This window comes from Triticum urartu, chromosome 4 (assembly GCF_003073215.2).
Source record: "Triticum urartu cultivar G1812 chromosome 4, Tu2.1, whole genome shotgun sequence".
In the NCBI taxonomy this organism is placed as follows: Eukaryota; Viridiplantae; Streptophyta; class Magnoliopsida; order Poales; family Poaceae; genus Triticum; species Triticum urartu.
Genome location: NC_053025.1, coordinates 15,532,219 through 15,545,427, shown reverse-complemented (window position 1 = coordinate 15,545,427; position 13,209 = coordinate 15,532,219). Strand labels below are relative to the sequence as shown.

The 13,209-nt window shown below is 47.2% G+C and overlaps 1 protein-coding gene across 2 annotated transcripts; it reads right to left on the bottom strand.

Annotated features, from left to right (window-relative positions):
- Positions 1-7,276: 7,276 nt before the first annotated feature.
- LOC125550302 (protein SOSEKI 3-like) lies at positions 7,277-12,400 on the bottom strand. Of its 2 annotated transcripts, none has more exons than XM_048713272.1 (8): positions 11,494-12,400; positions 11,332-11,390; positions 10,879-11,104; positions 10,686-10,755; positions 10,456-10,571; positions 9,417-10,341; positions 7,696-7,994; positions 7,277-7,592 (listed from the first exon to the last, which is right to left on the bottom strand). In XM_048713272.1, exons 3-7 carry the CDS (start codon positions 11,036-11,038, stop codon positions 7,724-7,726), a joined length of 1,542 nt encoding a protein of 513 aa, XP_048569229.1. In that variant the 5' UTR covers positions 11,039-11,104; positions 11,332-11,390; positions 11,494-12,400; the 3' UTR covers positions 7,277-7,592; positions 7,696-7,723. The 2 variants fall into 2 exon arrangements, with proteins under 2 accessions (XP_048569229.1, XP_048569228.1); XM_048713271.1 differs by having other exon boundaries at positions 7,728-7,994.
- Between the last annotated feature and the right edge of the window lie 809 nt (positions 12,401-13,209).

Genomic DNA, 13,209 nt, shown 5'->3' with positions numbered 1-13,209 from the left:
TCCATCCAGCAGCAGCACGACGGCGTGGTGGTGGTGGAGGAGCGTGGTACTCCAGCAGGGCTTCGCCAAGCACCGCAAGAGACGAGGAAGGAGAGGGGTAGGGCTGCGCCAAGAAGGAGATTGAATCGTCTGTTGGGCAGCCCCAAACCTCAAGTATATATAGGGGGAGGGGAGGGGCTGTGCCCCCACCTAGGGTTACCTCCCTAGGGGTGGCGGCCAGCCCTAGATCCCATCTAGGGGGCGGCCAAGGGGGCAGAGGGGGGGGCGCACCACTAGGTGGGCCTTAGGCCCATCTGAGCCTAGGGTTTGCCCCCTTCCACTCTCCCTTGCGCCTTGGGCCTTGGTGGGGGGCGCACCAGCCCACCTGGGGCTGGTCCCCTCCCACACTTGGCCCATGCAGCCCTCCGGGGTTGGTGGCCCCACTTGGTGGACCCCCAGGACCTTCCCGGTGGTCCCGGTACGTTACCGACAAAACCCGAAACTTTTCCGGTGACCAAAACAGGACTTCCCATATATAAATCTTTACCTCCGGACCATTCCGGAACTCCTCGTGACGTCCGGGATCTCATCCGGGACTCCGAACAACATTCGGTAACCATGTATATCTATTCCCTATAACCCTAGCGTCATCGAACCTTAAGTGTGTAGACCCTACGGGTTCGGGAACCATGCAGACATGACCGAGATAACTCTCCGGTCAATAACCAACAGCGGGATCTGGATACCCATGTTGGCTCCCACATGTTCCACGATAATCTCATCGGATGAACCATGATGTCAAGGACTTAATCAATCCCGTATACAATTCCCTTTGTCTAGCGGTACAATACTTGCCCGAGATTCGATCGTCGGTATCCCGATACCTTGTTTAATCTCGTTACCGGATCCCGATACCTTGTTCAATCTCATTACCGGCAAGTCTCTTTACTCGTTCCGTAACACATCATCCCGTGATCAACTCCTTGATCACATTGTGCACATTATGATGATGTCCTACCGAGTGGGCCCAGAGATACCTCTCCGTTTACACGGAGTGACAAATCCCAGTCTCGATTTGTGCCAACCCAACAGACACTTTCGGAGATACCTGTAGTGTACCTTTATAGCCACCCAGTTACGTTGTGACGTTTGGCACACCCAAAGCACTCCTACGATATCCGGGAGTTGCACAATCTCATGGTCTAAGGAAATGATACTTGACATTAGAAAAGCTTTAGCAAACGAACTACATGATCTTGTGCTAGGCTTAGGATTGGGTCTTGTCCATCACATCATTCTCCTAATGATGTGATCCCGTTATCAACGACATCCAATGTCCATGGTCAGGAAACCATAACCATCTATTGATCAACGAGCTAGTCAACTAGAGGCTTACTAGGGACATGGTGTTGTCTATGTATCCACACATGTATCTGAGTTTCCTATCAATACAATTCTAGCATGGATAATAAACGATTATCATGAACAAGGAAATATAATAATAACCAATTTATTATTGCCTCTAGGGCATATTTCCAACATTATAATGATATAAGGAAATATAAATAACAACTTTATTATTGCCTCTAGGGCATATTTCCTTCACTTCAGGCTTCAAGATCTCATTGAAATCACCTATGCACATCCACTGGAGTGCTCTCTCCCCCTCAACCTTTTCATGGTATCCCAGGTCTTGCAACGTAGACTCCTAGTAGCTTCTCCATAAAAACATGTCAGCCTCCACTTCTCTTTACCTGGTTTTGTGACCCAAGCATCAACATGATACTCTGAAAAGTTCTTTATTGCAACATCCAAGGATTTTTTCCAAAAGATACAAAGACCGCCACTACGGCCACTACTACCAACTCCAAAACTGAAATCATAACGTAAAGAAAAACGAAGACCTTCAACACGACTTTTTTGTAATTGAGTTTCAACTAAACACAAGATAGCTGGCGAACTGATCTCCACAAGATCGCGGAGCTCTCGAACTGTCGCGGGATCGCCTATCCCGCGGCAGTTCCAACTTAATATTTTCATTGGGCCTGGTGGCTCCTCGAGTCGGAGCCCGCCAATAATGCCAAATTATTTGTGCTTTGCTTCATTGGTGAAACTGATTTCTTTGCTTTGTTTGCATCCCGAGGAGACACATATGATGGGGGTAGTGGTGGAACAGCCACAAGAGCTTGGCCCATGTCGCCCGGCGCTATCATGTTTCCATCGTCAGACCCCCCCCTGTCGCAGCCTTGGGGTGCTGATCCTGATCAGATGTGTTGTCGGACATGGCGAGGTTCAGATTCCTTCAAGCAGTCGGGCCTTCTTCATGCTCCTTCCCCCTTGTATCGGCTGGTTTCAGAGGACTTGTAACATCTTCCCCCTCCTCGGTTCTCGAGTCTAGCCCCGCATCTTGAGATGATCGTTTACGCACTGGTGAAACTTGGCGAGGCGGTGGAGCGCCCCTGCCTGATCTTCCTCTACCTCGGCCCCCATTGCGACCACCTCATGAAGCTCGGCCTCCTCCTTGCCGCTCCGGTGTTATCTCCCTTCTCTGTGCTAACATCCAGCTTCCCCATTGCTCGTCTTTTGCCTCCTAGACTCCATCTCTGCATTCCTCATGATTATGACCCATGAATCCGCAAACTTGGCAGAAGTAGGGCATCTTCTCATACTTGACAGGAAGGAACCGTCTTCCCTCGCCCACAACATTCAACGGAGTCACCCTGGTAAGGGGTTTGTTCACCAGAACCCTAGCTCGGACCCTAGGTGAAAGTTGTGTCTCCTTAACCCGACCGATACGACGTGCTAGCTGATCGATTACCTTGATTTTGCGGTAAAGCTTTGGTATATTGTGGATCTGAGCCCAGATATACAAACCATCAAAGACAAAGGATGCTGGATCTTGCTTGTCGTCATAATCTTCAATTAGCATCCCCATCCCCCTGAACAACCATGGTCCTCCATGAACAAACTTCTTCCAATCTCCCAGGCAAAACATTTGAAAGATATAAATATTTTCTCCAGCCTCCCTGTACTTCGGCACTTCTGCTAATCCCCAGATTGACTTCATGGTTTCAAACATCGATGATGAGATGAAGGGGCGGGTCGTGTTTACCTTCCCGATCGCCAACCATCTCGCATATGCTTCGTGCTTCTTCGATTTCTCCTCCCCCACAATCACATCATCCAACTCATCATCCTGGAGATCCAGGTGTTGCAACATCTCCTCCAGCTTCTTCCCAGACCATCCCGCAGAAGACAATCCCGCTTCGTCCACCATCTAGGGTTTCGCCCGTCAACAGCTAGCCGAGTCGGGCAAAAACACACGGTCCTCTCCTCCCGCTTCTCGGCAGCAGCAGGACGAGCTGCGCGGACCGGCGGTGGATCAGAAACTCTAGACAGTGATGGGAGCGCCGCCAGAGACGAAAACCCTAAACTCAAGGGTAGGTTTGGATCCGCTGGCTGTAGTATATGGGCACAACTATGTCTCGACCTAGCGCGACCGCGACTATGGGCCGGCTTAATGTGGACCAGAGTCCTTCAACACTTTTTCTTCTTCCTGTTTTCAAACTTTTGCATTCATTTTATGGTTTATTTTCTAACTTTTTGGTATTTCAAAATACTCTAAATTTGTCGATCATAAAAATCACATTATACACAAAAATGAAAAAAGTTAATTGGGCATTTGAAAATATGAAAGGTGTATTGATAAACGTTTCTAATGCATACGAAAATTGTAGACCATTTATGAAAAAATGACGTCAAAACATATATATGAAAAAATGTTAACCATATATTTGAAATAGGTTAAACATGTATATAAAAAGTGTTCTTGATGTATGCAAAAAAGTACAATGTGTTTGGAAAAAGTGGACATAAAAAGTATATGTCTTAAGAAGGTGAACCGTATAATTGAAAATATTAAACTTGTAGTTAAAAAATGTTGCTGATCTATACAAAATTTGCAATGTTTATGAAAAAAGTAGATATAAAAATATTAATTTTCAAAATTGTTAATCATCTATTCAGAAACGTGTATATATAAAATGTCCTGATGTGTACGAAAAAACATACAGTGCATTGAAAAAAATTGACATCAAAATATATGTTAGAAAAAATATTTAATCATGTATTTAAAAAAAATTCAACATGTACAGGAAAAATGTTTCAGATGTATAAGAAAAATGTTTCATCTATTTAAAAATGTTAAAAAATTATAAACGTTGTTGTTCTGTGCGAAAAAAGAAAGAGAAAACTAATGAAAAATACAAAGAAACAAAAAAAAAGAAAACCGATGAAAACCAGTGCAAAAAGAATGGAAACAATGAAAACCCAAAAAGAAGCAAAGAAAAACAAATGAAAACCAATGAAGAAACATAGAAAATGGAAGAAAAATTCGAAAATAGGAAAGAAAAGAAACAAAGGACGGAGAAAAAGGTAGAAAAAACCAGTAAAAATGGACAAAGACCAAAAATGTAAAAAGCAAAGGGAATAGTGAAGAGACAAAGAAAACCAAAAGAAAAAGGTAGATAGTAAAAAAACTGAACCAAAACCAACGAACAACACATGATTGAGAGACGAAAAGCTAACAATTGAAAAAAAAAACCACCAAAAACTGGCCGGCCCAGAAACAACGAGAGAGGGAAATCCTTCACGCGGAAGCTGCTTGCATCTTTCTATAAGCGAGATATAGCTCTCACGGTGATATTTCGGCTAGTCCTCTAATCTTAATAAGATAACGACTTGTTTGACGAAATCACTAATTGAGGAATACTTCTTCCAAAGATCACTCTCACCTTCTCAGGTTGTGAGAAGTGGCACGCTGCATGTGCGCCACTTGTCGCAAGCCGAGAGTTTTCTCTTTTTTCGTAGATCCATTTATTCAAAACATTTTATCTCTTAAACCGTGCGTCCAAATCTGGAACCATTTTCACCATGAATTTCTCATGTCGAGATCTTCAAAATTAGATCCTATGTTGATAAGTTTTGAAGAACTTTTTTCATGAAAAAATGGACAAAAAAATGAACCGGGAGCACTTTTTTTTCTTTTCGAAAGCCTCTCGCGGAAGCAAATTCGTGCCTCTCACGGAAGAAAAAAAAGAGATAAAACACGTTTTTTTCATTTCCAAGAGGCAGAGCCATGCCTCTCGTGGAAGCAAAACCGTGTCTTTCACGGAAGAAATAAAAAAAGAGAAAACTCGTTTTCTTTTTCTTTTTGAAAGGCACGGCCGTGCCTCTCGCAGAAGCAAAACCATGTCTCTCACAGAAGAAGAAGAAAAACACATTTTTTTAGAATCGTGTCTCTTGTGAAAGTAGAACCGTGCCTTTCACGAAAGGAAAAAAAGAGACAACGTGCTTCTTTTTCCGCTTCCAAGCGGTACGGCCGTGCCTCTCATGGAAGGAAAATCATGCCACTCATGGAAGCAAAATCATGCCTCTCACGAAAGAAAAAAAACGCATTTTTAAGAAATTTTTTTGTTAAAAAGCTAAAAAAGACCGATGAAGAACCGAAAAATCAAAAAAACCATCTAAAAAGCTGAAAATGCATGCAAAAAAATAAAAAAATCAAATACGTAAGGGGCGTCCTGAGCGCGACACGTGATGACGACTGAGAGCGTCTCAAGTGGCGCCCTCTCCACCCACCCCATGTTATCGTTCGGACTTGAGAGGCCCCCAAAGGAGCGCCCCTATTAGCTCTCCTTGTTTGGCCCAAGATCCCAGGGGCGGATACTACCAAAATTCTGTTAAACACAACAGCCCAAGAAGAAGCCCAAGTAGTTGGCCCTAGGCTGGATATACTTAAATGCCGAAATCACTAATTAAGAAGTATTTGTTGCAAAGAACACTTCACTTTCTCAGGTCGCGACAAGTGACGCACATGCAATGCGCCATTTGTCGCAACCTGGGAGTTTTTCTCTTTTTTCGTAGATCCGTTTATTCAAAACATTTTATCTCTTAAACCGTGCGTCCAAATCTCGAACCGTTTTCATCATTGGATTCCTCGCGTCGAGATCTTCAAAACTAGATCACATGTTGATAGGTTTTGATGATTTTTTTTCACGAAAAAAACCGGACGAAAAAACCGAACCGGGAGTGCGGTTTTTTCCCCTTTCTGAAAAGGCACGCCCGTGACTCTCGCAAAATCAAAACTGTGCCTCTCGTGGAAGTAAAACCGTGACTCTCGTGTAAGGAAAAAAAACAGAAAACGCGTTTTTTTCCGTTTCCGAGAGGCACGGCCGTGACTCTCGTGAAAGAAAAAAATAGAAAACGCGTATTTTTTTCCCTTTCCAAAAGGCATGGCCGTGACTTTCGCGTAAGCACAACCGTGCCTCTCGCGGAAGCAAAACCGTGACTCTCACGAACGAAAAAAAAAACAGAAAACGTGTTTTGTTTTTCCCTTTCCGAGAGGCACGACCGTGACTCCCGCGAAAGCATAACCGTGCCTCTCGCGAAAGCAAAACCGTGACTCTCGCGAAAGAAAAAAAACAGAAAACACGTTTTTTTTCGTTTTCGAGAGGCACGGCTGTGACTCTCGCTAAAGCACAACCGTGCCTCTCGCGGAAGAAAAACCGCGACTTTCACGAAAGAAAAAAAGAAAACGCGTTTTTTCGTGAAAAAAATCGATTTTTTGATCGAAAAGCTAAGAAAGACCGGGGAGAAACCAAAACATCGAAAAAACCTGGAAAAAACCGTTTAAAAAGCCGAAAACGCGTGCGGAAAAATTAAAAAAAATAAAATCCGAAGGAAGTGTCCAGAGCGCGACACGTGACGAATGGCTGAGAGCGCGCCAAGTGACGCTAATCGTTGCAAGGCTCCCGAAGGAGCGCTCATTAACTAGTTGCTCCCCTTAAAAGCGCATGTATATCAAAAACTCAAAATCACACTTACAAGTACATTTCCTGTGCTTGTCTAAAAAAGAAGTACATTTCCTGTGCTGAGAAAACTTACGGGATCATGCTCTCAAAAAAAAAAACTTACAGGATCATTTCATTTTTCTTCAAAGCAACAACGAGAAAACTTCTGTAGAGATTTGGCCTAATGACATAACTTTCACTTTTACTTACTGATTCGTGTTTTCTTCGGTCTACTTATTATTGTACCAAATATTACACTTTTTTATCAATATAATTATCCATTCTATAAAAAACTACTCCTAATACACATGCATTTCTTATGCTGAAGAAAAGTTAAACATGCATTTCCTGTTTCTAGTGAGTTTTTTAATGCAAAAAACACCTATCAACGCACATAATTCTGGTAAGCACAGATTGAATCATAAAGCTTTGGCATTAACAGGCACTTACCCAACTAATAACGAGCACAAAATGGCATTAACAGGCACTTACTACAACTGATAACAAGGACAAAATTTCAACCAAACCAAAGAACAGACAAAAAAAATACATTACACCTGAAGAATAAAGCTAACATACTACACATCTCAAGAAAGAAAACACAAATTCGTCAGTAACTCATTCATCATCTAAAGAAGCAAAGAGAACGCCACGTCACGCGGCCAGGTCAGCTGCAAGTCCAGGAGGCTTCAGAATGCATCTTCGTCACCGTCGTCGCAGGGCACGGTGCACTGGATCACGACGCGAGCTCCCGACGACAACCTGCGCACACAATCCACAACAAAAACCTCAATACCATCATCGCATATCGTGCGGGATATTCGATATGTTGCAAAGGGAATATTTCAAAGCATCGAGTGCATACCCAGTGCAGTGACAAAAAGTTGGAGCACTTAACTTTCCTCGATCTTGACGAGCTTCTCCTTGTTCTCCTTCCTGAAGGACTCTACCCTCGACGACGCGTCGGTGAACCGCCTGCTCCCGCCGTCTATCGAGTCCGGCCCGGCCGAGGAGCTCCTCCGGCAGTCCGACACCGGGGACTTCTGCATCTCACTCTTCGGGTGCAGCAAGGATGACAGTATCGGCGTCCGGGGCAGGCACCTCGAGCGCGGTACCATCTCTTCTTCGTCGGGCCCCGCGCAGTCGCAGAGGTTCTCGCCGCCCCTGTGAGATCATTCATGGTCAAGAACACCACCACATGAATGAATTAACTGAAAACCGATGAAACTCGCATGGTAAGCAAGTAAGGTCCCAGGCAAATGACAAGGAAAAGTTACTGCCTCTGAACTGAAACAACTGTTGTGCCAACGACCAAATCTCCTGCTAACAAAATTCAGACGTATCTTACCTAAATCTTTTGGATTCTAATAGGGTGAAACAGAAAATGGTCCAGCCGGGATCGGGATCGGCGCATGAACTGCGCTGGCATTTGCAGTACAGTTCACGGATCTGTCCGTCTATAACAGTGACAATTCTTCTAGGATAGCAACAAACACTGTTGATCAGTATGAAGCAATAGGATACCTGCTACTCCTACATTTTCAGTTGAGCAACTGAAGAATCTCGCCAGCCAGCTATGTAGTGTGGTCCTCTACACTATATCTGACATATGCTCGTGTTGTGGCTGGCAATGAACAAGTGAAGTTACTGCCACAGAATTAAAGCTGTAGAATTGGAGTAGTGACAAAAAGGAGTAACAGGAGGCTGCCCTGTTGGGGGGCAAAATCTTCACACGAAAATTGTCACCCTTTACTTTCAGTAACTCCTGCTTGCACCAATCTTCACGTTCTTTATCTACTACTAACTAACCGTAATTTGTAGCACAGGGCAAACTATGTATGGTATTGTCCAAAACAAAACTACCAAGGCGAAACGGGCAAAAGTAAAATTTCCGCTCTCTTAGTAGGCGCATCTACCAATTTTGCAATGTCCTGACCTCAGTTTTTCCAGTAGATTCCCTGTACTTTGTTATTTTGTTTGCTACATGGATGCCAGCTGCACCATGGCAACACAGGACATGATCGTCTAATGCCGTTGGCACCGAGCTAACTGCAAAATGGCCTCATCTAGAGTCTGGGCATCACTAAATGACGGAAAAGCAATGGTCCTTGAATTCATAAAATCTATATGGTACGTGGCTCTTTTCCTATCTCTAAATTCTCCGAGCCCAGCCTAAGCCCCCACCCCTTTCTGTGGACATTATGCGCAACTCAATGCTCTTAAATGAGCAATCACTGCAAAAGTTCAGCTTCAATATCCATATTTCAAACGCTAACATCTCATGACCACAAAGTACAGATGATTTTGCAAAATGAAGCACCCAATCAATCAAATCTAAGTTGGCATGCTAAAAACACCAAGGTAAAGTATGAAGCTGTCAAGTATTTTCTGAGACAGCAAAACCGCTACAGAATTAGCCAGAAATTTTGAATGGCCACTGAACCTAATGTGCTGTTTTCTCAACCAGTGCCATAGCCCAAGTAACACAAATAGCCTTAAATTATCTGAGCACAGAAGGGAAAAATTATAAATTCTAAGTTATTTAAGCACAACCGAAATGTAATGTGGAAGCACTGGAAATTTTACCTTTCTGCATTGTAGGAAGAAGACCGCTTAAGCACCGAGTGCCTCTCGGTGGGAACTTCTCTCTGCGTCTTGGTCTCAATAATGCTCCCACTAAAATACTCCTTATCTTCAATCCGTGTCCCAATGAATCTGGGGTTCTCTGATAGGTAATCGAGCTCACCCATCATCATGGAGCGAGAAATCAGCGGCGATGGGAACTTCAAGTTTGGGAACCTTGGCTTGTAAGCCCCAACAAGCCCAATGCTGTCATGATCCTTGACTGAAAGTGAACCACAGGTGATGAGCTGCATCAGCACATTCGCCGGCCTCAGCTTCGGGCAGGTCGGCACGACAATGTCGTCCTCTTCCAGGATCCTGAAGCTGTTGGCTGACGCGTTGTCGGCTCGTATCAACGACTCCAAGCTCTCGGACTTTCCATGGGTTGAAGCCATGCTCAGTGGGGTGGCACAGTGGGACATGACATCCCTGGAGATCCCCTGGAGCTCGGCCGACCGGCGAGGATGGCTCTGCTGCCGGTACTCGGTGACCTCACGGACGTCATGATCAGTGCTCAGGCTCTTCTTATGCATCTCAGGTACTCTCCGAGCCGACCTTCTCCCGAGATCATCGGTTTGAGTTGCGGCATCCATCAAACCGGTGGGCTTGAAAACCCTGAATTCTGCCGGCGTCGGCCGTGACATGACAGTCCTCTGAGGCTCCGATTCCGGCGACATTGTCTCCGAGGAGGTGCCCCGGCACGGCGAGGGGGAGTCGTCCTCCTCTCGCGAAGGCACCGAAGGCACGCGCCGAGGCTTGGCTTCTCTAACTGTCACACTAGGTGGGGAGGAGGAGAAGGAGGCCTCCCTTGACCGAGGCAACCTTGTACTACCCTCTTTCTGCCTGCTCTGCTGCTTCTGGTTGCCATTACTGCCATGGTGAAATTGACCTGCATATTTAAACAAACGGGCAAAAGATGGTATGGCAACACCAATCAGCACTCAAGTTCCCAGGCAATGTTCACAAGAGCAAATGGCAGCTCGAAGGGAACCAAAAAAATTACCTGAAGAAGGTTGGTCCAGGATCTCGGAGCCCTTGAGCACGTACTCGCCGTCGGTGGCAGGGAGGACGAGGTCGTCCTCGGCGAGATCATGCCACACGAATCCGTTCTTGTAGCTCCTGTTCAAAAATTCAGAAAACTTTTTGTCAAGCTCGCCAAAGTTCAGACAACTCATGGAGTGCGTGGAGTTCAGAAAATTCAGAGAATTTCGCTTGGTTGCTTGGTTGGTTTACCTCTTGCAGGACCAGGAGTACATGGAGGCCATGCCCTTGCCGCGCACCATGTTGAGGTGCCGAATCACATCTGCGCACCAAAGCAATCAATCAAGCAATCAATCAATCAATCGCCATTACACAAGTTGCAGTACAAGCAGACTGATTGCGCTCCACGCGGGGGCCATGTGGCGGCGTCCGTCCGTGCACTGACCTCTGAGGTAGAGCCCCTCGGAGGAGGAGGGCGCCGGCACCTCGACGAAGTGCGGGTGCTCGAGGTGGCGGCTCCGCGTGAGGTAGTACACCACCGGCACCTTCCTCGCCGGCGGCCTCTGCCGCTCCGGGCTCCGCGGCCGCCTCCCCCGGCCCTCCATCCCCCCCGGCGAGACCGAAGCACCTCTCCCCCACCCTCGGCAATGGCAGACTGCCAAAATGTACACCTGCAAGATCGCGGAGCCAGCGTCAATTCGCCTGGCTGGCTCGAAATCAGCGCCGGAGGGGACTAGCAGAGCATCCAAAGAAAAAGGTGTTTGGACTCTTGCGGCTGTTCCGTCCATCCATCCATCGGGCGGCACAAAATACAAGATCATGGCCAGAATTGGCTCGCCGGGTGCCACCAAAATCTGGTAGCTTCCCGGCGAGCAAGAAAACAGCGGGGCGGGGTTACCTCCGAGACGGCGGAAGCTTTCGAGAATGGAGGAATCACCCGGCGCGCGCCTCCAGAACCTGCATTTTTATTTTCCTTGGAGCAATCAGAAGAGAGCAGAGAGGGAATTCTGCTACTCCAAGAAGAAATCGCTGGTGCTAGGTAGGCGCTGGATAGAGGTACCTAAAGGGCTGAACCTGAAGGCTCCGGCCAAAATTCAATCCCGTTTGCCGCACAGGAGGTGGGCGACTGAAGTGGAGACGGCTGCGGCGCAGGAGCTTTTATTGGAGCCGCGGTTGCGGAGGACAGCAAGGGCCAAGCAAACGAGGGGGAAGCGTGGCTGGATGAGAGAGGAGAGAGATGGGGAGGAGGAGGAGGAGGAGTAGGGGGGATAACAATAAGAGGGTGGCTCCAAGATTGAAACTTTTTGGACAGGGTGCGGGTGCGAGGGCGTGGGCGGGCAGGGGAACACGAGGACAAGCAGATGGCTCCAAGCCCGGGGAAAAGCTCCCAGCAGGACGGAAGCAGAGCAGATCGAGCACGCACGAGAAGGGCAACAGCGGGAGCGAGACGGAGGGGGAATCTCTGAGCGAGAGCTGCCGAGGAAGGAAGGGAGGGCATTAATGGCGGGCATGGAGCTGCATTGCGAACTTTTATCGAGCAGGGGATGGGCGAGGGCTCAGAGAGAACTTTTTTGCGCAGGACAGGCGAGTAACTGCTGCGGGGGGAGAGCCGGAGAGGCGGGGAAGGGAAGGTCGCCGTCCTCGGCGGGCAGGCAGCAGGGCTACGTGCGGTGCAGTGCAGCGCGCGTCAGGGCAGAGCAGGGAGCATGGACCATGGAGAGGGACGGGACGAGCGCGAGGTCAAACGGCACGGCCGGGCAGAGGGAGGAGCGGCGGGGTGGGAGGAGTGCACTACTGTTGAACTGAGCTGGTGGGTGAGACGGCGGTGGACGGACGGACGGACGGCGAGCGGTTGTGGCGGGTGAGTGACGAGGGAGGGGGCGCGTGACGTACGAGGCGCGCTTTTGGCGGAGTAGGTGGCAATGGCGGGCATTTAATGCGTGTCGTCGGGGAGGCCATTGGTGGCGCCGGTGCGGTGGTGATTGGCGAGATCGAGGTCGGCAGGGCAGGGCCAGGTGCACGAGCCCACGGTGTTCCTTTGGCCGGTGATCGTTTCGGAATTTTGCAGAGATTTTGTAGGGCTATTTCCTTGTGGAAACTTTTCCTCCTGGGGGGTTCTCCCTTGCACGCGGTGATTCAGTGATGAAAAGCAATCCATTGATCCACGTTTGGAGAATATAAACAATCCTTTGCCTACTCGAGTCCATGTGCTCTCCACCGCACGTTAACCACCTAACGTTAGGCGAATCCAAACGGTTTTTTGGGGACATGATTGACTTTTTTTTCTCAGTTTTTTTCGAGAAGAAAGGGAGGTTTCATTACAATGCAATAGGGTTGCATTCACTCGTGAATCCATGGGGTGCTTCGACAGGCTCAAGCGCCTCCTCCAAAAATTGGAAAGAAAGAAAAAACTAGTATTCATCCCAGCCTCGTATCAAAATCTTAACCTTATTTAAACTAAATAAAAAAAATGAGAGGTAGTGACCTTTTCTTCACACAGTTAACAATAAGCTCGCCCCCCCCCCCCCCCCCCCCACACACACACACATGTTCTTCTATCCGCTACTGGTTATATACCACATGCAACGATATCTCAATACATAGAGGATCTCTGTTCGTCCATATAGTCATGCGATACTCAGTACAACTGTAAACAGCCAAATGATCTACTGCCGTAATTTGATCTCTCCAAATTTTCCGTCGAACATAGCAGTGTTATTCTTGAATGGACTAGTGGTTGTATCCCTCTGGGATCGTCCCCATCCTTGGAGCTATG

What these genes read in the sequence shown, in the direction of transcription:
- LOC125550302 (XM_048713271.1), bottom strand. Translation starts at nt 11,038, where the DNA reads ATGGAGGGCCGGGGGAGGCGGCCGCGGAGCCCGGAGCGGCAGAGGCCG. An exon ending in TACTCCTGGTCCTGCAAGAG is followed by an intron (nt 10,572 to 10,685) that starts GTAAACCAACCA and finishes ATTTTTGAACAG; the next exon opens with GAGCTACAAGAACGGATTCG. An exon ending in CCTGGACCAACCTTCTTCAG is followed by an intron (nt 10,342 to 10,455) that starts GTAATTTTTTTG and finishes TTAAATATGCAG; the next exon opens with GTCAATTTCACCATGGCAGT.